This window comes from Rutilus rutilus, assembly GCF_951802725.1.
Source record: "Rutilus rutilus genome assembly, chromosome: 21".
Classification (NCBI taxonomy): domain Eukaryota; kingdom Metazoa; phylum Chordata; class Actinopteri; order Cypriniformes; family Leuciscidae; genus Rutilus; species Rutilus rutilus.
In genome coordinates, this window is record NC_140226.1 from 19,678,471 (window position 1) to 19,701,301 (window position 22,831).

General features: G+C 37.2%; 1 protein-coding gene across 7 annotated transcripts in view; it reads left to right on the forward strand.

Moving 5' to 3' along the window:
* Positions 1-22,831, forward strand: part of ehbp1 (EH domain binding protein 1) — a 130,964-nt gene that overhangs the window by 13,411 nt on the left and 94,722 nt on the right. For all 7 annotated transcript variants that reach the window (XM_084392944.1, XM_084392945.1, XM_084392939.1 and 4 more), the window contains exons 3-6: positions 2,587-2,644; positions 3,481-3,576; positions 5,520-5,573; positions 21,152-21,333. In XM_084392944.1, coding sequence (XP_084249070.1) covers positions 2,587-2,644; positions 3,481-3,576; positions 5,520-5,573; positions 21,152-21,333 — 390 coding nt within the window. The remainder of the gene's footprint in view (positions 1-2,586; positions 2,645-3,480; positions 3,577-5,519; positions 5,574-21,151; positions 21,334-22,831) is intronic.

Below are 22,831 nucleotides of genomic sequence, written 5' to 3' on the forward strand. Positions count from 1 at the left end.
CTTATTTAGTACCTTGGGGGTGGAATAATCTACAAAAAGAGCTAAAGTTAGAAACCCTTATGTCCATAAATGAATTTAAACCTACTGTAAAGAGTGTTGTGATGGAGACATGTTCTTGTTTCTCTTAAGAGTCTCATTGTGTTTTATATTTTTATTTTTAACATTTTGTACTTTTTTTATCGTGAAAATGTAATTTGGTGTTTGTTATGTATGTATTTGTTGTGATTTGGCTGCTACCTTGGCCAGGTCTCTCTTGTAAAAGAGATTCTGAATCTCAATGGGACCTCCTGGTTAAATAAAGGTATATATAAAAAAAGAAGATAGGTTTCAGTGATAGTACATTGCAGAAATTGTGTGTGGAAACATACCAGACTGGCCTCTGGTTCTAACCTTTGATGTAAAGCCAGCCAATCAAATTGGAACTGTGATTTTTCATTCAGAGTTTGCTATTTTGGTGTACAATATGTAGTAGATTGCCAGTCAACGGACTGGGTGTGCTATCTAAGGCTATAGGTTTATTAAAGGGATAGTTCACCAAAAAATGAAAATTATGTCTTGAAAAAGACTTTCGTTTTTCTTCGGAACACAAATTAAGAAGATATTTTTGATTAAATCTGATTTCTGTCCCTCCATTGACAGCTACGCAACTGACATTTTGACACTTCAAAAAGTTCATAAAGAGATTAAACTAATCCATATGAACTGAGCGGTTTAGGCAATTTTCTGAAGAGACACAATCGCTTTATTTCAGATTGAATTTAGGCTTTTATTCACATAAACATTGATTATTGTAGGAAAGACTATAAGAAAAGAGATGGAAACATCCAAAAGTGATGAAAATTAGATTTTCAAAAAGTATTGTGAAAAGAATGAAATGCATAATTTCAAAAATTGAGTAATGGGATAAAAAGGCCAGATGTTCATCTGAATGTGTAGTGTTTCTACTGTTCAAAAGTTTGGGTTGGTAAGATTTAAGTCTCACCAAGATCAAATATTTGATAAAAAAAATACACTAAAAACTGTAATATTATGAAAGTGTATTGCTATTCAAAATAACTGTTTTCTGTTTATGGAAACAAATATATTCTGAATATATTAAGTCAAATGTTTTTCCTATTCTGCATTATTACTCCAGTCTTCAGTGTCACATGATCCTTCAGAAATAATTCTAATAAGATGATTTGGTGCTCAAGTCAAGAAGCATTTTGATGTGCTACTTAATAGTTTTGTGAAACCATGATACATTTATTCAGGATTCTTTGAACATAGTTCAAAAGAACCACATTTATTTAAAAAAGTTATTTTTTTTTGTAACATTATATGACTTTACTGTCACTTTTGCTCAATTTATGTATCCTTGTTGAATAAAAGTTTTAAATCAGGAAAAAAAGAAGAAAAAATTAAATAATAGTTTTTTTCACCCAACCATCCATAAGAGGAAACATCATGCCATTATGAAAACCTTTCTGATAAGATCATGCGCATCAGGGCCTGCAGTGGAGCATGTCAACTAGCCTAGAGGAAGCACAGTACTGAAAGTAGGGATGGAAATAGACAGAGAAAAAAGAAAGGGAAAGACTTTTGCTATTTCAGAGTGAGAGATGACCGAAAGCAGATTGTCTTTAATGCTCCATGTCACACACAGCATGCTGCCGTAGGGCAGGAGGGAAATGTGTGTCTTCTAGAAATGTAGAGACACAATGGAGTGTCTGTGCATGGTTTCTCTGTGATGCTCTCTCGTTGGTTTCCTGGACACAGTTTAAGTCTAGTCATTGGTTGAAATCTCCACGGAAAATCCTTTTTGGAGAGCACTGCCGTTTCTCTCTTCCTGGAAAACGGAACCGTATAGTAAGGTCAAGGGTTACTTTAGATGGGCTTAGATCCTGTCTGCTCCATGTTTGTAACAGTTTAGATGAGGACAGTGATGTTTCTTAAAATGAGACACACGCAGGACACATGCATAAACACACACCTGTCAGATTGCGGTCAAGCCTCTTACTGCTGGTAATCCAATTCAAGCTCATGAGTCCTGGATCGTGTGTGTGAGTAATTGAACTGTCTCTCTCAGTTCTGCTTAGATGTACCGAAACCTTTTTGTCCTTCAGGTCTAACAGTCCATTTATCGTTAAACCTGTTGGTCTGTCCGTGAGTGTCGTCATTCACTTTGTGTATTGTGAATGTTGTACTGTAAGGTGTATTTGTACTTTAGCGTGAGGGATGAATTTAGCATATAATGTGTTTCCTGTAGTAGAGGTCTTCCCACCTGAACTCCATTAACGCATTCATCTTGTGCACACACACTTGCATCAAAAAAGCAGTGAGTTTGTGTACTGCTGGGTTAGGCTGTGTGTGATGTGGGCATGATTTGATTTGCAGCATCATTTCAACTTTGAACTCTTTCCTGAGAAGGCTGGTCAGCATCGTCCTCTTTTATTTATCATCTTATCCTGTCCTTAGTTTGTGCACTAGAGCTGAAATCGGAAGTCCTGGTAGTGTTTCAGTTATTGTGTTTGTTTATTAGCTTTTTATTTAGCTTTTTAGCACTGGTTGTATAATTTTTTTCTTTTTTCTTTTGTCCTTTTTTAGGCAACCAGATAAGCTAGTTGTTGTCTGGACTCGGAGGAGCCGAAGGAAATCTTCCAAGGTGGGTAATTTTTTTTTTAAATGGTGTTTGAAACTAACAATGACTTGAGTATATCTATTTGTAGTAGGCCTAAATAGCAGGTGTTTTTCAGTACAAGTATACATAATCACAATGCATCAAATTTGAAGGATTAAATACACATCGCCTCTTGAAGACATTTGTAGCCCAATTAGTATACATGACAGTGTTGAGCTACAATCATATTTCCTAGATACGTAAATTCAACTAAACAAAACCAGACTAGTAGAGTAAGCGTAGTCAGACTCTGACATTATGGGTTTAGATTGGCTGAAATTTTAATGTACGTACGTATAAATGTACATAATAATTGAGCTAATGTGAGCTCGGGACGCCACAATTCCGTTTGGTCCTGTTATTGGCTCAAAAATGACACACATCACCTAATGAACCATTAAAGTTTTTTTGTACCAACTTATGTATGCATCACTCCAACTTCACTGCAAAAAATGATTTCCTTACTAGGTGTTTTTGTCTTGTTTTCAATTACAAATATCTAAACATTCTTAAATCAAGATGCATTTACTTGAGAAGCAAAATGGCTCAAGATTTTAACTTTTGTTTTCATGCTTCACACTGAAGACAAGAAAAAATATCTGCCAGTGGGATAAAAAATTGTTTTTGTTTTTTTCAAGCTGGAAAACCACAAAAATACTGAGTAAGAAAATAATTTTTTGCAGTGTTTACGTAACAATGACTAGCTAGATTATTGTATAAAAACTAACTGTATATTTTGCTTGATTAAAGATGTTAGGTTTCATGTTGCATTTATTATAATCATCTTGTGTATCATGTAATGTTATTTATTTTGTTCGCAGTCTCATAGCTGGCAGCCTGGCATCAAGAACCCCTATAGAGGAGTGGTGGTGTGGCCGGTTCCAGAGAACATAGAGATCACTGTCACTCTATTTAAGGTACACACACACACACACACACACACACACACACACACACACACACACACACACACACACACACACACACACACACACACACACACACACACACACACACACACACACACACACACACACACACACACACACACACACAAAACAACGCTCTCTCGTTTAGTGGCCAAGTAGGCCTAGACGTTATTGGGGCCAGTTGTAGCAGTTGGCTGTTTTCCAGAAGCTGATTGGTTGAGATCTGCAGGTCTGCTGGTGTCTAGACATCCTGATTCCACACTGATTTAACTGCCATAGTCCAAGATTTTAACTCCCTTCTCAAATGTTTGTGCAGCAGAAACTGACACGGCAGCAGGAAGCATGTGCTCTGTATTTTAGTCTTTTTGAGATGCCGGTCAGCAGATTTTCCCATCTGGCACGAGAGAAGTGAGACCTTACATCCTGAATTGTCAGACCCAGGTGCAGCTACACAGGAAGTGCATCTGTTTGACGCATAAAGAGAAAGAGCAGTTTGTAGATCTGAGGTTCCTTATGTTGACAGTAGAGGATTTTAGATGACAGTACTCTTGACTCGGATGACATTTCAGTTCATACATTTTCAGCTGTTCAGTTTCCCAGTGGCAAAATTAGCTTTAAATAATTGTATCTTTGTATATAATATGTAGTCTGCATGCATAAATCATATGTATAGTATGTAATCTTTCAAATATTGCTTTACTTAATTTGTATGCACGCAAAATTTGTATATGTAAAATTTTATTTTATGTATGATAAAATAATTTTTTATAAATACAAATATTTATGTATGATAAGATTTGTATGTTATTTATATATTTATGTAAATATTTTCATTTTTCAAATATATTTCCTTATGCATGTAGAATAAATTCTAATACAGTATATTTTGTTTTAAGGTTAAATATTCTCTTAAATATTCTTAAAATATAAGTGATATTAAATTCCCATTCATTAAGATTCTGATCATATCTCCCATAAATAAAATAGAATATATCAGAAATAATGTGCAAATAAAAGTGTAAAATGTATTTTAATAAATAAATTAACATATATGATGATAATTTTATTTAATCATTTCATCAGCTTTAATGTCCTCATAGTGGCAAAAGCACTAACTTAAGACCGACACCCCCCACCCCACACACACACACACACACACACACACACACACACACACACACACACACACACAAGTTACAAGCTAGCGCTGACAGGCTGACCTGGTGTTGTATATCCTCTAACATTCTCCACATTGTGTTTACAAAGGTCACACACAAAGTGCTTGTCCAAACATTTTCCTTATCAGCCTTGTTCTCTGCAAACCTACTCCGTGTCATGTTCAACTACATCTCCCAGAGTTCATTGCAGTGGACCAGTTTGGCATTCGTGAGTTCATGAATGTTTCATTTGTGTACCGCCAACCATGCGGTCAGCTGACCGGGACAGTTCTAGAACAACAGAAGAGCAGCTCAGGTGAAGCTGTATGCATGTGTACCTTCATACGTGTAACGTGCCGTGCATGTTTAGCTGACCAATATACTTGGTTCAACTTTGAATTGGCTCAAGACAGGTGAATGTGAGAAAAGTGTATCACTGTGATGATTCGATATTATTGAAAGCTGTTGATAGACAGACAGACAGATGGGCATCATATCCTCTTTGACCAAAATTCACTGTTTTGGTCATTATATTATTGATGCAATCAGATAAAGCTTTGGATAAGTCATTTATGAAAGTGCCTCTGCATCCATCATATGTTTTACATAACAAGAAAGGAAATGCAAATCTTGTTTTGTTCTGTAGAGATGGATTTGATCTGTGGAGTTGCTGTTTCCAAATATCTCTGCTGCCAAAGACATTATACTGAGACCGTCTTTAATGAGATTCCACTTTAAAATCAAATTAATCCCCACATTTTTGTGTTTTTTTAGGATCCCCACGCAGAGGAGTTTGAAGACAAAGAGTGGACATTTGTCATCGAAAATGTGAGTTTTTACACTCTTATGGTTCTGGTGAGTTCTGCTATGTGCAGCCTGACATCTAGTGGTCAAATGGAGTCATCACACTACTGTTTCAGTTTCAGGATGAAGAATGACTGATTTAAGGCAGATGTTTGTGTCATATCATGTTGTTCTTTGTTGGTTCCTCACCATTGTACACTAGTTGTTGTAAGTGTTCATGTGGTTTGAGATTTAACAGAAAATTGACAGGTGGTTCTATATTTTATACTTAAGCCCTGTGTCAAATGTTTTTTTTTTATTTACTAAATATCTGAGTCTGAACTAAAACTTAATCATTGATTGTTGTTTTTTGAGAAATGTATTTGTACATTTCATCAGAATTATAAGCACAAATTAAGAGAATGTCAACTCATTTGCCTGGTTTATTTGACATAATCTAGTATACTGATTTAGGCTATTTATCATGTAAATGAACATACTCTCTACATTATACACTGGTAAAACAAGAAACTTCTCAATAATTAAAAGTGAAATTCCTAATAGTAATACCAATAATTCCAAATTACAACAAAGTTTTTCTATTAAAACAACAGCAAAAAAGATTTAGTATTACCACACAGAGTGTAAGTGCGTTTATTCAGTAACCAAAATAACCGCAGTTATTTTGCGTAAGTGCATTTATTCAGCAACCACATTTGCAAACAATATAGTCTAGATCCACGTTTAGATTTATTACAGTTCATCACTGAGAGAAGATTTGATCGCAGGTTTAGTCGCAGCAAACAGCGCAAGCGGCTCGCGAAGGAACAGACTGACTGAATGACACTTTTGTTTTAAGCAGAATATCTCAATGGAGGTGGCTAAACTCCAGCTTACTTGTTTGATCAAGTAAAACACTGGGCAGAAAATGTAAATTCAAAATCTTGACATCTGGCCGCTGCAAGCATGAAAGCTCGTAGTAGAAGTTTGTAGAGCAGTCTGTAATGTACTTATTGTCGCCTCGTCATCGCCTCGTCTTAGTCATGGGAAAAAAGCTCATTGAACATTTTCTGTCATAGTTTTCTGTGATGCTAACTATTTAGATTAAAGGAGAACTCCGGTCAATTTTAACATTGAGCTCATTTTTTTGTACATTTGGAGTGCTGTCAGTACAGAGAACAACGACAAAAATCGGTGTTTCCTACACCGTGTTATCCTCTTTTTAAAATTTGCACCCTGTTGACTTCAATGGGGCAAGTTTTAAACCTGCTTTTAGCCTCTTAACATCCTTGATGTGTCATTACAAGTGCACAGGTCATGTGAGTGATTCCTTCTGAGTGAACGTGGGTGAATCTGACTGCAGTAGATGTGAAAGATATTAATAAAAATTATGTTTATTCAGCCAGCGCACATACCTGTATTTACATCCTGTTTTCGGTCGAAGTCCACAGTAGTCGATTGTCGAGTTCACGCGCGTGATCATAGGTACTAAACCTATGCGCATGAACTCGACAATCGATTACTGTGGACTTCGACCGAAAACAGGATGTAAATACAGGTATGGTGTGGATAACAGTATAACGAGGATAACACGGTGTAGGAAACACCGATTTTTGTCGTTGTTCTCTGTACTGACAGCACTCCAAATGTACAAAAAAATGAGCTCAGTGTTAAAATTGACCGGAGTTCTCCTTTAATTTGCCTTGTGTCTGGGATTAAAAGGCTGTTTTAATTGTCTTGTGGCTTGTCAGACCATGCTTTCATGAAATGGGAAAAAACAAAAATGAGACTACTTTTGACTGCTCTTTGCCCTTTCATTTACACTGAAGGAGACAATGCTGGAAGCTCTGCATGTGTTTTATATCCTCAAACACACAGACACAGGGCTCTGAAAGATAGATACATAATTCGAGACAGAGAGAGGCAGAGATTCTGGGACATGTGCTGTGCAAAATGTCAATTAGTAATGTTATCTTTGTATGATGTTGCCGTTTGCCTTCTGGTTAGGTAAATGAATGCTTTTATTCATCAAGGCCACATTAAATTGATCAACATTGATAGCAAAGACATTTATATAAAATTACAAAAGATTTCCTTTTTAAATAAATGCTGTTCCTTTGAACTTTCTATTAATTGAACAATCCTGAAAAAAAGTTTTATAAATGTTTTCCACTTGTTTCAAATCAGCATATTAGAATGATTTCTGAAGGATCATGTGATGCTGAAAATCAGTTTTGCATCACAGGAATAAATTCCATTTTAAAATATATTAAAATAGAAAACCATTATATTAAATTTTTTTTTTTTTTTTTATCAAACAAATGCAATCTTGGTGAGCATAAGAGACTTCTTTTAAAACATTTGTAAAAAAAAAAACATTACCAACCCCAAACTTTGAACAGTACCAGCAATGTAGCATACTACGGTTTGGAGCAGACTGATTTATTTGTATTCTGTAGAGTTTATATTACACTAGTTTTCCATTCTGAACATGACATCTGTGTGTGTCTCTAGAGAGAGGTTGTTTAGATCCACAAACATGGGCACCAGTCCAGACAGGGCTCTCTATCCATCTGTCTGCTCAGCAGACACATACACAAACATCGACACACAATAATAAAGTCACATCACCGGTCCAATGTAAGTGTCTCCAGCGCTGGCAAGCTCTCATTAATGTCTCTTAATCAGCATAAACACTCATGCAGTTCTCTGTGTGCGCTGTGAAATGAATGGATGTTATGGTATTCCTGTGTATTTGGGTTAGAGTGGTGGGAGAGGAGGGTGGGGAACACAAAGCATGAGATTTGAATTCCTCCTGTCCATACACACCTCACTAATAACAGACTGATCAAAGACATGCCTGTCATCTGACACCAGCAATGAGACGAGAAGAGATCCACACACACCAGGTTCCCACAAAATCCCTCCAATTCCTCCTTCCAAAAACAAACAAAAACACTGGCCACAAACTCGCTCTTTCCTCACACACACACACACACACACACACACACACACACACACACACACACACACACACACACACACACACACACACACACACACACACACACACACACACACACCTCAACACTAAGTTGAAGTTAGTTACTTAAAGGGATACTCCACTTTTTTCAGAAATAAGCTCATTTTACATCTCCCCCAGAGTTAAACAGATGAGTTTTACCGTTTTAGAATCCATTCAGCCGAACTCCGGGTCTGACGGTATCACTTTTAGCATAGCTTAGCACAGATCATTGATTCTGATGAGTCCAGTAGCATTTCTTTCAAAATGACCAAAGAGTTTCAATATTTTTCCTATTTAAAACTTGACTCTTCTGTAGTTAAACCGTGTACTAAGATCGACGGAAAATGAAAAGTTGCGATTTTCTAAGCCTATATGGCTAGGAACTACTCTCATTCCAGCGTAATAATCAAGGAACTGTGTGTCTGTACCATGGGTGCAGCAGGCGTAATGATATGACGCAGCGCCTGAAAATAGTCCCCAGCTCGGTAACTTCTTCCAACGTGACCGGGACTAAGTTTGTCTAACCTATTAGACCTATTTTCAGGCGCTGCGTCATATCATTACGCCTGCTGCACTCATGGTACAGCCGCACAGTTCCTTGATTATTACGCCGGAATGAGAGTAGTTCCTAGTCATATAGGCTTAGAAAATCGCAACTTTTCATTTTCCGTCGATCTTAGTACACGGTTTAACTACAGAAGAGTCAAGTTTTAAATAGGAAAAATATTGAAACTCTTTGGTCATTTTGAAAGAAATGCTACTGGACTCATCAGAATCAATGATCTGTGCTAAGCTATGCTAAAAGTGGTACCGTCAGACCCGGAGTTCGGCTGAATGGATTCTAAAACGGTAAAACTCAACTGTTTAACTCTGGGGGAGATGTAAAATGAGCATATTTCCGAAAAAAGTGGAGTATCCCTTTAACTACATTTCAAACATTTTGAAATTTGAATGTCTTTTTTTCAAACATGTATCAGCATAATATATATATATATATATACATATATTTTTAATTTTTTGATAAAGTTGTGAATAGTTATAATTGACAATCAAAAAACCTGTTTTGGAAAGTTTTTTTAAATTCTGCACACTGGTTCATTCTACCCTGCGCTCCTGCCTGCTGTGAGAAACTAGGAGGAAAACAGAAGAAAGAATGAGAGAGGGATCGAAAGAAAGGAGTATAAAGGCGGGAAAAGAAAAGAGAGCATTCCAAGAGAGGCCGACATCAAAGCTCCTTGAGCTGCTCTATTTGTCACCACATTTCTCTGTGTGTGTGTCTGAGAGAAAACAGTGGCAGCATTTCTAGCCATTTTCAGTCTTTATTCATATCAGAGTCTTGTGTTCTGGTTCACTCTGGGTTTAAACCTGCAGAGTTGTGACTCTAGTTTGTTTCTGCATTACTTCTGTATCTGTGGAAATTGTTGTTTGCCATTTGGTCCTTCTCAAAAGTTCAGACTAGTTAGAACACAGTCTCATCCTGGACTATTCTGTGATGTTTCCTTTAAAGTGCATAATGGAAAAATGGATAAATGGAAAATCAGAGCTGTACAAATAATAATTCACCAAAAGTTCTGTCACATTTACTTTGTCAACTGTTGCAGTATGGAAAAAGAGTTGAAAATTCCTCAGTCTCATTGTCTGTTCGTTCCATGGAAAAAACTGAGTTACTAATGTCAGTATTGTCATTTTTGGTGAACTATTTCTTGCTCATGTCCTCCTCCAGCCACTAGAGGGCAGCGTGTGATTGTCTGAAAATAGGTTCACAATAAGTTCACAAGTCCTGGATTCTTGAAATGGATTAGATGTAGTAAAGGAGTAAGAGGAAAGATGAAAAAATGTGAAGAAAATATATAGATTCTAAGATAAAACAGGATAAACACATTTGTCGAAGACGAATGGTTCACTTCCTGTTGTTCAAACGGTGCCCTTGTCTGTAGTTCTGAAGCTTGGTCTTCATGGGTCTGCCACTCTAAAACAAATACACAATTTAGCTTGTTTTGTGTTTAGAGTAAGAGAATTTGCCAAATTCCAGACCAGTTCTTTCTGTATTTCTCTCTCTCTTTCTCTCTTTTATTTCTGTCTTTCTCTCTCTCTCTCTCTCTCTCTCTTTCTTTCTGATGATCTGCTGCCTTTTGTGGCCACTTTAAATGTCCAAAACATTTAAAGTCATTTCCACCTCAGTTCTCCTTTGCCCTGGGGTCCTCACCACGGGCTTGGTCTGCGGCGGGAGCACATTACGTGGGCTACTGGTCCACACGCTGCCCCTGGTCCCGCGCTTCTCTGGAGACCACACAGAATAATTCAGCCACCCAGCCAGGCATGCTGAGCAAAGCTGGTGTGGAGAATGAAATAGAAAAGTTTGTGTGTGTCTCTTCAGGGATTAATCTCAACTGAATGTAACTGGCTCTCAACTTTTATTGCTGCTTTGCTTTGTGTAATTTTGTCAGATCAGAGAGTCAGACGCACACAGATTTCACTTCAAATGGAATATTAACCTGTGCAACCTTATGGAGGATTTTAGTCAATTATGAATATTATTATTATTATTATTATTATTATTATATATATTTTTTAAAATATGTTCAAGATGGTCTGCAGTTTTAAGTCTGAGTTTGATTTTCATTTTGGTCAAATCTATAGGGATGCACTGAGAATTATTTTTATGTTGTGGCTGATAACGGATATTAAAATTCTGTACTATATTGTCTACATAAATTAAGAATGAAAAATGCTAAAAACTTAAACAGAGTGTTTCTAAATTCAAGAATCACAATTATAATGTACAGTACTTTTAACAGATTAGATTTATTTTCAATGAGTAGGCCTATTCAATTATGGAAAAAGTAATGTAAAAATAGCACTGCCAAATTTTCTGTAAATGTTAAATAGTTTTATTAATATTTTCAGTCAACATTTTTTTTTCTATTACAGATAAAAGTGGAAAATGCTATTTTATTGCGTTTTTGGATAAACGTTTTCGATGCATCCCCAGCAAAGATACATTTAGGTTATTGTGTCTTCAACTACAATAACAAGTTTGCTAATCAACTTATTATGATTTGAATAGTTTTCCTTGGATTAAGTGATAGTCAAAGCATGTCACTCAACACCAACGTTCATCTGGACCTTTAAAGACAATCTGCTGGTTTCTTGTTGGTTCAGAGTAAAACAAACTTTGTTTATGCAATACGAACAACCTACAGCGATACTGACAGCATTAGGTGCAGATATTGATCTACCGTATCACGGTACGTGTGTATATGTATACAGATTACTGTGTGTGTATGTGTGTAGCACTCTTAAAATGCCCTGAAAGTTTCTGTGGGCAGGTTATATTTTCATATTTTTTTTATTTTATACACTACCATTCAAATGTTTGGGGTCGTTAAGATGCAAGTCTCTTACTCTCACCAAGCTGCATTTATTTGATCAAAAATACGGTAAAAACAGCAATTCTGTGAACTATTATTATTATTACGTCGAAACCGTAACCAAGCCGTTCACACTGAACGCATTTTATGCTTTTTTTCCCCATTGTTTTCTATGTAAACATATGATAGCTGGACATATTTCACCATTGCACTTGCACGTTTAGAAAGCCATGTAAAGTTAAAAGAATTTCAACTTTTAAAAATGTCACGAGACACATTTTTCCATTCCACTGCAGCTCATGTTTTTAAATGCTAAAAGTACTGTGTGATCGTTGCTTCGGCTCTTTATATTAAACTATGCATAAATACATGGTGCTGTTTTGTTCATAATTAATGCAATTTACACAAATACACTTGATTTATTAACATTAGTTTAAACGTCACGCGGTTACAGACAGTCATGTTATTTCATTGCTTTGAGTAAACAATTTAATGCGGTGCATTAATATTTTGCTCCTTGTACACTCTTACGGCCTCAGGAGACAAGCCAAAATATTTTTTTCCCATAACTGATATTATGCCTTTTAAATTTGAATATAATTAGAATATTTGTCAAATTTAAGTAAAATCCTGAGTTCAGTGTGATAAACTAGTGCTAAAGAAACATTTTCTGCTTGTGCTGCTTAATACTTTTGTGGATAACTTTTTTTCTGTCTGGATTCTTTGAACAAAGTTGAAATGAACAACATTTATTTGAAATATAAATCTTTTGAAACACCTTTAATGTCACTTTTGATCAATTTAATGTGTCCTTGCTGAATAAAAGTATTACTCCAATCTTTTGAATGATTGTGTATATGATACTTCAAGTGACATATTGTTTGCTATTAATTAATAGATATATAAAAAATAATGAGCAATAGTTTTGTGACGAGTAAAATGTTTTTCAATTGACTTGCCGTCGGCAGGTGTGAAAAAGTTCATTTTGGAGTCTGTATGTGTGTTTGACAGACAGATTAACAGGATTCTTAACAGGGTTGGAGATCAGATGTAAGGCAAGGTCACAGTCGACTTTAAGCCCACCTCACACACGTACACAAGCAAAGATATCCAAAACAGAAACACTCTTTGTTTTGCCCCTCTACTGTGAGATGGAAGCAGGAATAAACATGCACACGTGTGTGTTAATCTGTTTCTCAGCTCTGAGGTCACACTGCTGCACACAGGACTGCGTTTGACTCCTAGCTCTTGAATGTTTCAGGACAGTGTGTGTGTGTGATGTCTGCTGCATTTCAGTACTGCTTTGTTATTATTTGGGCTTAGAGCTGTAACATCAGATGAGCACACACACACACACACTTCTTAAATGTTTGTCTTTGTATGTGTCACTGGTCCTTCATTCTTTCTTTGTCTTCTGTTTTTCTTTCTCTCTTTTTTTAAGACTGTTGTCCATCCTTCCTCACCTGCCTGCCTTCGCATTTCTTTTTATCTCTCTCCATTCTGTGCCTGTCTCTCCCTCTCTATCTCTTTCCCCGCATCTCTGCCGTATTTATTTTTCTGTTTCTTCTTAAGATGGTGCCTGCTGATGGAGACTGATCTTTGTGGCTCTGAAAAATATTCCTTAAAGCCAAATATTTATCCAAAAGCTTGACCCAGGTGTTCCCCCTCTCTCCTCCTCCAGATTGCCGTCTCCAACCGCACTTACAGTGCCATCACCTGCGTTACATATTACCTGTATAGTAGTTCGATATCAGTGAAATTATTATTATTATTAGATTCAGTGATCTGAGCACTGTAAACATGACATTAAGGTGGTTTAACGATCTAGATCTCTTTCTCTTAGAAGCATCCATAGTTTCTCAAATATAATCTGCTCTTGTTGGGATAAAGCACTGGAGTGTTTTGAACATCTGCGTTTGACTCCTAGCTCTTGAATGTTTCGGTCGATTCAATTGAAAATAGTTTTTAAAGCGTTAATGGGACACGTGCACACACACTGCTCTAATCCCTCTGTTTTTATTTGTCTTTAGCAAGCATTACTTCATCTGTCTGTTTTTGTTTTGCTTTGCTGGTTTTGGTTCGTGAAAAACGGACGACAAACACGATAAAGCGAATTAGAGCCGTGGAACAATCACGCTGTCGTTTGCCTTGAGAAACACTTACAGGAAATACAAACACACAGCGCTCATCCAATGTCTTGTATTGACTTCTGAAAATGGAAAAAATGGGGTTAGTAAAAGAAAAACAGAAAGGGAGACAACCTGAAATGTATTCTGTATTCTGAAATCGCATCAAATAATGAAAATATGAGCAAGCGTCACATTAGTGGCTCATTTTAGGATTTGCACATATACTAATATATACACTGTTTTTTAAAAGAAATTAATACTTTTATTCAGAAAGAATGCAATAAGTTGATCATAAATGTACATACATTTTACATTGTTACTAAAAAGATTTACATTTCAAATAATTGCTGTTCTTTTGAACTTTCTATTCATCAAAGAATCCTGAAAAAGAAATCATGGTTTCCACAAAAATATTAAACATCACAACTGCTTTCCACATAAATAATAAGAAATGTCTGAGCAGCAAATCAGCATATTAGAATGATTTCTGAAGGATCATGTGACACTGAAGACTGGAGTAATGATGCTCAAAATTCAGCTTTGCCATCATAGGAATATACATTAAAATAAAAAAATTTAAACTGCAATAATATTTCACAATATTACTGTTTTACTGTATTTTTTAAATCAAATAAATGCAGTTTTGGTGCGCATACGAGATTTCTTTTAAAAACATTTAAATGCATTTTCTTGAACAGTAAAAAAAAAAAAAAAAAAAGGTGGGATGACATCCGTTTAATTAACTGTCTGTTTGAGCACAATTTGATTCAGACAGGTGAAGACACAAAGTATCTTCTGTCGCTTAAACTCTTTTTAAACCATAGACTCTGTGTGATGGATTATACCTATATGTCAGTCTTAAACGGCTTAAAACTCAAGAGCCAACACCGATACAACCCTCAAAGCCTGCGGGATGACACTGCTTTATGACAGAAGCTCTTACAGCATCCTCTGATCTACAGATGCCGTCAGACCCTGAGCACTCGCAGACTGATCATTAAACACCTCTGAATGTTGTATGTTGAACAAAACCTAAGTCTAGCTAACTCAGCTGGTCATGATTAACCCGCTGTAACACTTAACCGTCGCTGGCTTTAGTGTTGTTGTGTCAATTTTATGGCAGTTAAATGCCTTATCTGATCTAAAATAGATTTAGCCAGTGGCTAGCTTATGGACTAAGGTCTACAAGTTCTGTACATTGAATTACTGATAACGACAGACAAACACTCAGCATTTTTCCACCCAGTACCGATAACTTCGATATCTCCTTTATAGCTGTGATGGACTCACTGAGCATTCATTTAGGTTAGTGCTGTCGATATAATTACAGCCGTGTGTGTGTGTGTGTGTGTGTGTGTGTGGTCATTTGAGGTGGAAACTGATGAGGTGGCACCTTTAAAATGGGATGTTGGGTGTTAATCCAATAAATCTGTCTCTCTGGTGTGTGTGTTCTTACATGTCTTTCTGGTACATTGTGTGTGTGTGCTGGAATGCTGCAGTGTTGGAGGGGTTTAGTATTGTCTTTGGCCCATATTTAATAACTGAGAGGATGAAAGAGGGATGAATATAGCCAGAAGTGAAGAAAAAAAAAGTATTATACCAATAATGTGGCCCTATTTTTTTTACAATTATTTTATTACCTTTTATTTATTTTATTTTACTTGTGCTTTATTTCAATGCCTTTTTACTCCAATTGCTTTGCAAATACAAATATAATGTTGTCATGCCAATAAAGCAGAAATAGAGAATAAAGTGTTTTATGTATTTTTTTATTTTTTCACTCTTTGAACCTCTTAAAAAATGAATTTTCTGATCTTTCACGGGCCTGTTGTATGTGATGTCTGTGTTAAGAGTCATTTTGGCAGCGGATGCTTGTCCTTCAACGGAGAGCCTGAAAGAGACTGTAGGTCACGGGTTTGGTGGGTTGTGGAGAGATATTTATTTTCTGTTGTCTATTGTTATTTTTTTGTGTGCTCATAGGCACCAGGCGGGGTCCCAGCGTGGGTACGCTGCGGAAACAACATCTCCAGTATTTGAACACAGCTTTTTGTTATTTCTCTCTCTGTCTGTCTCTCTCTGAAGGTATTAAGCTGGCATCTTCTCTTCCTCTCTTTTATAATAGGCTGTTATTGTTTTGGGCTCTTTTATTATTTTGGTGGCTGGTATTATTTTTGATTTCCATAAGTCTTGGTCTGTTGGCTTTGCTCGTCTTTTATGTTCAGCTGGAACAATGGCAATCCCCCAGCCACTAGCCCTACCCTCAATAGACAATTCCCACAAATAATGACACTTCCCCTAATCTGTGTGTATATGTGTGTGTGTGTGTGCGAGAGTGTGAGCGCCACTCAATGACAGTTTGGGGAAATCACATTTGAATCACAACAGATGAGTGATGACAGACAGAAATAGGCCCTGGGTGATGCCAACTGAAAATGTGTCATCCGTTCTCTCCCTCTTTTTCGCTCTTTGTCTGTTCTTTTATATATTTAGATTCAGCTCTGCATTCATGCAGAAACACGCAACTGGCACTTATTGATGGAAAAGCCTATTGTGGCCCATTTCTTTGACAAACACCCTCAGTGTTGATACTTCTTTTTTTATAGAGCTTCATTTTCTGATCCCCTCTGGGATCATCTCGGGTTGGGAGCCAAGAACTGGTTCAATGAGCCAGTTCTTCAGAATGAATCAGTCAAAAAAGTACTAATATAATCATAACATAGAATTGTGAAATCTCACTCTTCTTCTACTTTAGTATATTTGTTTGTGTGTTGGGAAGGAAACCCCACAGCCCTGACCCCCACCCCCCATATTAGCACCAGCTGTGGATCAATACTGGGACAGCTGGGACTGCCACCCGCCTAAACACACCACACACATACACACCCTAAAGTGAATGAAGCTCCCGGTCGCACCCCTTTCTTCCTCACGCTTCCTGGAAATGTCAGTCAAAGGAAGTTTGAGGTTCACTTTAGGTGTGATAGCCTGCAGGGGTCTGGTGGTGTTCTTCTCTAACAGGAACAACACACACACACACACACACACACACACACACACACACACACACACACACACACACACACCGGGTGCAGATGGGAAATATTGAATAATATTTGCGTCAATTGAAGTATCATGTCTGCCATCCTTATGCCGTTGGATTATCATTGTGTTAACATAACACATTTAAGCACAGGTCAATGGCAAACATGTCCATGATACACTGTGACCGAAAGCCTGTGGACAATCCAAACATGTCACGGCACCATGGACGTCATTCAGAGCAATGTTTCTAATCGCTTATTACTGCAGAATATCTTGTTTTACAGTTATTGGTGTTGCATTTTCACAAATCATCAAACATGTCAACTGTAGTTGGGCACATTTCTTTGGCAAAAATCTTAAAATGATCTTGGTAACAAACTAACATTTCCATTATTGCAAACCGTTGTATGCTGTATATGATTGCTAAAGCTTGCTATTTTGAATGTGTATTTAGAGTTTCAATGTAGACATTTAATTGCATATATATGCTAATATATTATTTATTAATAATTTATAGTAGCTTTTATTTTTGTATTTTCAGTTTTAATTTTAAATATATTTTTTAGATTTTAGTAGGTTTAGGTTTTAGATTTATTTATTTTGTTAACAATTTTTTTAGCTTTTGTTTATTTTTCATATTTATATTTACTTGATTATTTTTTTTCAGTTTCAGCAATTTTAGTACTTAAAATTATTTCATTTACCAGCCAAGGCAACATTTCACATTTTTAAGTTTAAGTTTTGTCTAATAGGCCTATTTATATTTTATTTTATTTTATTTCAGTTTTGTTTCAATTACTGAAAACGGCGTGTTTGTATATTTTCTTTACCTTCCTATTTATATAATCAGCACAATGCTATTAATGTGATCCGCAGTATGCTTTCCGACTCTTTGGTAAGAACGTCTCTGTTTTGGGATTAAGTGGTGACAGTGGTTTAAAGATATGAACAAAACTTTAATATAAATGAACATATTTAGCATTTTATAATATTTAGTTAAAATCTACTAAAAACAGAAATGTATATTATCCATTGACAAGGCTGTTGACTTATGCTGATAGTCTCAAAATGACCAAATATTAATATATTAGTCTGTTACTAATGGAGTTTAGAGTTTCAGCTCACTTATGTTTAATGCATTTTCATATTTATAATCTTATGTCTGACTGTATTCTCTCTGTAGAAGTGTCAGTGTGTGTGTGTGTGTGTGTGTGAATGAAGGGTGATATGCCCTTAAGGGAGCAGCAGGGGGCAGCAGTGAGCCACCCTGGCACCTTCATGTCCCCTCTCCGCCAGGTATTTAGCAATTTTGTGGGTACAATAGCTGCGTATTGATAGTCATATCCCTGTGATAAATTAAAAGTGTCTTATTGTCTGTTTTCATTTTACACATTGTCATAACCCTGGACGGTAATCTGGGGTTCTGATTGACACCGGCAGCCAGGGAAAAGAACACCCTCATTGTTTGCGCTCGTCAAATCTGTTAAACCTAATTCTTCCCCGCGTATTTGCATATTCTTAAGTATTTTTTCGGAGAAGGACTAAATCCTTCTTAAGTGTTTGATGCATTTTGAAATTCATTCATAAAGGACCTACATGCACTATTAGCTCGGTATAATGCCAGTGCATAATCTCAGCGATAAGACACGCTTTGGAGCGCTGGATTCTTCAGGGATGACATGCTGTATTTCCGACCGATTCAACAGGGGCTCAAATGTCAACACAAATGTCAAGTGGCTTCGTCGGCGAGCGGTTTTGAATCTTAGACGCAGGTTTTTTTTCTCCCTTTTATCGTTTTCATTTACTGAAGGAGTCACAGAGGACCGTCTCCCGTCCCAGCTGGAGTGGGGGATTGTGGGTAATTTGTCTGGGTGCGAGATTGGCAGGCGGCCCTGTTGTTTTGATCGGGTCAGCGCTCGAGCGCTTTACGTCTCTGTCTGTGTTTCAGCCGCCGGCACGTGGGGTGTTCTTCTTCGGCACCTCCGATGGCGTCGTTCGGTCAGATTAATCACCTTCAGCAAACTGGAAGAAGGAAGAAGGGTTAGTGTGCGCTGCCCTTGTGAGTCGGCTGATTTTTCTGTGTGTGTGTGTGTGGAGCTGTATCGAGGCATATCTGAGACGAATATAGTCACTCTTCAGCTCTCTGCGTCTCTGCTCTGATAAGGGCTCCTCTTTACCTTCAGGACCACTGATACATGCAAACACACACACACACACACACACGCGCCTGCGAATGAGATTTCTATCTGGAGATCTGTACGTAGTCGCTCCACATATGCACACAGTCAGGTGTACGAATACAGGCTCTCTGAGAGGCCTGCCGTCAGTGTTATACAGGGCCTTCATTTCACTCTCTGCTCATTTTGTTTTGGATTACTCTGCGCAACAGGCCTGATGAGATAAAAGTGAAGAGAGCATAAAAGACTGAACAATAGGCCTACAGTATATGGATCTCACCCATAGAGAAAGCTGAAAATGAAAGATACTTGCTGAACAGAAGGCCAAATAATGGCTTAAAGCAAGAGAGGAAACTTGAATTGAGACAGAGAGAAAGAAATAGAGACGGGCAAGAAAGGCGCTTGACTAGTTTGAGTCATTTCCAGAGTTCATTTTAGTCAATTGATTCAGTAACCAGTTCATGACTAATTCTATGATTGGTTTGCAGTGCCACTCAAATATGCTTGTGAAAGAACAGAATGTACTTTACACAATTTACAATGCACTTAATTAAAAATATTATTATTATATAAAACAATTATGTTCACTTATTATAAAACAATTTGGAATTAACTGATTATCTTTAACTACGAACTTTGACTGTATTTTACTTCTTGCGTTATTATGTTAAATACGCTGGCTGTTTGGTTAAAATGTTCCTCTGATTTAAAATTAAGCCATATTAGAGCAAATATATTTCAGTTTAGATGTATATCGAATATCAATCATATTTTTCTTTCAGTTAGCCATACACTATGGCCTGTGTGATGGTGTTGAAACATTTTGAGAGTACCGGTAGTACTTTCATCCAGGAGCAAATTGCTGATACTTAGTCAGCAAGCTGTGAAAATGCCGTAAGGACAAAGACTGAATGTGAAGATGTTTTTATGGCTTTGTTCAATAAGAAAAGGTAGGTCAGGGAACGTCTCCAACTGTGTTTCCGGCCTACCTGGCGAATTGAAAGTGTGCAGGTGGGCTAGTGTTTTGTTTTGTTCCATTTTTATTAATGCTGTCGCCCTCAAGTCATTTTGGCACATGGCTGGTGTTGAACCCTTTTCTTCTCCACATCATTTTGAATAAGATATCAGAATTGATGTTTACCAGGCTCCATTAATCATACAAGACAAAACAATTAAATAAAGCAAATGAATAAGAGAGCAGAATCAGGGCCATTTCGAGTTTCCTTTCTAGTCTCCTTAAAATATTCCCACCCTCTGACCTACAGGGGGCGCCATTGACCATTATGACGGGGCCAGTTCACTCAATTGGTGTCAGAGGTGAAAAACTAATACTGAGTTTGGTTATTTAAATTATTTTGGCAAATGAATGCCTTTTAGTTCTGATAGATTATTGGTTCGAAAAAATCATTTTTAGTGTCTCATGCCTGTAAATGGCTGCAAAATGACAGTGTCATTCTATTTGCTGGAAGCTTTAGCATTCTGTTTAGTTAATACTTCAATGAGACGGTCTCCTTAAACTTGTATGCACATGTTCCAGGCGTGCTGGTTTCCCTTGTCTAGATGTGTGTGTGTGTGTGTGTGTGTGTGTGTGTGTGGGGGCTTTGTACGTGTTAAAACAGGCGATGATTTTACCTGCGAGTGTGAAGATTAGCAACTTTCATTCATTCTTTTTGATTGTTTTTTTATATATATTTTCAAAGCACCATAGGGCTATTTTGTCATATGCATTTCATAGCATTTGAAACTGTTAGAAACATATTGATGATCATATTCATTTGTCTTTTTTTTTTTTTTTTTTGCTCGATGTAGTATTGTAGCAATTATTTTTCTTTTTAAACAGTATTTTAACTCGCATTCTCTCTTTTTTTGCGTGTTATTTTAGGAGTCTCCGTCGGGTCGTCGGAAAGCGCTGGCCACCAGCTGCATTAACATGAAGCAGTACGCCAGTGCCATGCCCACGCAGACCGACGTCAAGCTCAAGTTCAAGCCGCTGTCCAAGAAAGTGGTTTCAGCAACGCTGCAGTTCTCCCTGTCCTGCATCTTCCTGCGAGAGGGCAAAGCCACGTAAGAGCAGCTCACTACACCTCCAAAACCAGCTGACTACACCCACCCTGAAGGAATCTGCCACTTCAAATTACGCTCTCGTTCCTTTTCTCTCTGTGCATTTCTGCCTTTTCCTTTTTGCCTCAGTGACATAGGAAGTGACAATACCTCACATTCCCAACATTCCTTTTCCTGGATCTCTCCCCCTCTCATCCCCCTCTCCAGCCCTTCTTCTCTCCTTTTTTTCCTCAATGATTTCATCCCGTCTTCATATGCACCCCGTGAGGTTGTTCTCTCTCTCGGGAAATGTTCTGGTCAGGGTGGGACTTAGAAGAGGCCAGGGGGCGCATTACAGAAAGATCCTAACTTTAGAATCCTATCTTATCTGTTTGGTAACCATGGCAATTTCAGTTAGGACCTCATTTAGGACAAAAGCTATTACAAAATGACATTTCTTAAGTGCATAATCTTATCTGAACTACAGATAGCAAAATGGTATTACAGAAGCATCCTAACTCCACAAAAAAATCTTAAAGTCTTAACTTTAGGACAACCCCACTGGTGTCCTAACTTCAAAAATCACATCATAATAGCCCTGTCTGAGAATGACGTCACATTTTTTGAATGATACAAGATGAAGAACAGCGATGTTTGATGGTGGAATGGCTTTGTGAACACCCAGATGAAGTGCTGCACTTTGACGACAAAACTCTGACAAATAATTACAGACTCCTATGAAATAAAAGGACTAGTCTTTGCCTTTTCTACCAAGTTTATCAAAACTTTACTTAATGAAAAGCACCACTTATTTTGTTTTTCCATTTAATCCATTTCCGTTTTACTTCACAGCAGCTGTTTGCGCGTAGTTGGTTACCTGGTAACAGACCTGAGAGTTGATTACCGAACTCGATGGAGGGGTTTAAGATTTCTTAACTACAGATGAGATGAGATTTTGTAAGATAGGATAAGAATCCTAAATCAGCATAAGATTTGCTTTTGTAATACAACCACCTAATTTAACTTGTCAGATTTTAACTTAAGACTTAAGATAGGAAGTTTCTGTAATACGACCCCAGAGGTTTATCTAGGATACAGAAAGTATTTATTTAAGGAAAGAACTCAACTAACATGTGGAATAATCCTTGCATAAAGCCACCAAGATTTCAAAGTGAAATAAGAAAATCATGATCTTTAAGTTTTTATGACATACTTTCCTGCTAGATATTATACAAAATGAATAGATCAAAGTTATATGTCTGAATACCCTGAGATTTTGAAGTGTGCATTCGATGGACTAAAGGTAGGGTCACATTTATCATTGCTCAGCGAATTTACATAGGGAATTTCACGCGAGGGCAAATGATTTGCCCATGCAGATTTCGCTACTGGTTCAAGTTGGTCATGTGGATTCGCCACAGAAAGCTGCTTGGTTTGAAAGTGTCTTCTGTGTGAGCTGTGCTTCATACATTGCTACATATTTACAACAGACAGTGAGCCATTTTTACCTGCTAAGTTTTGA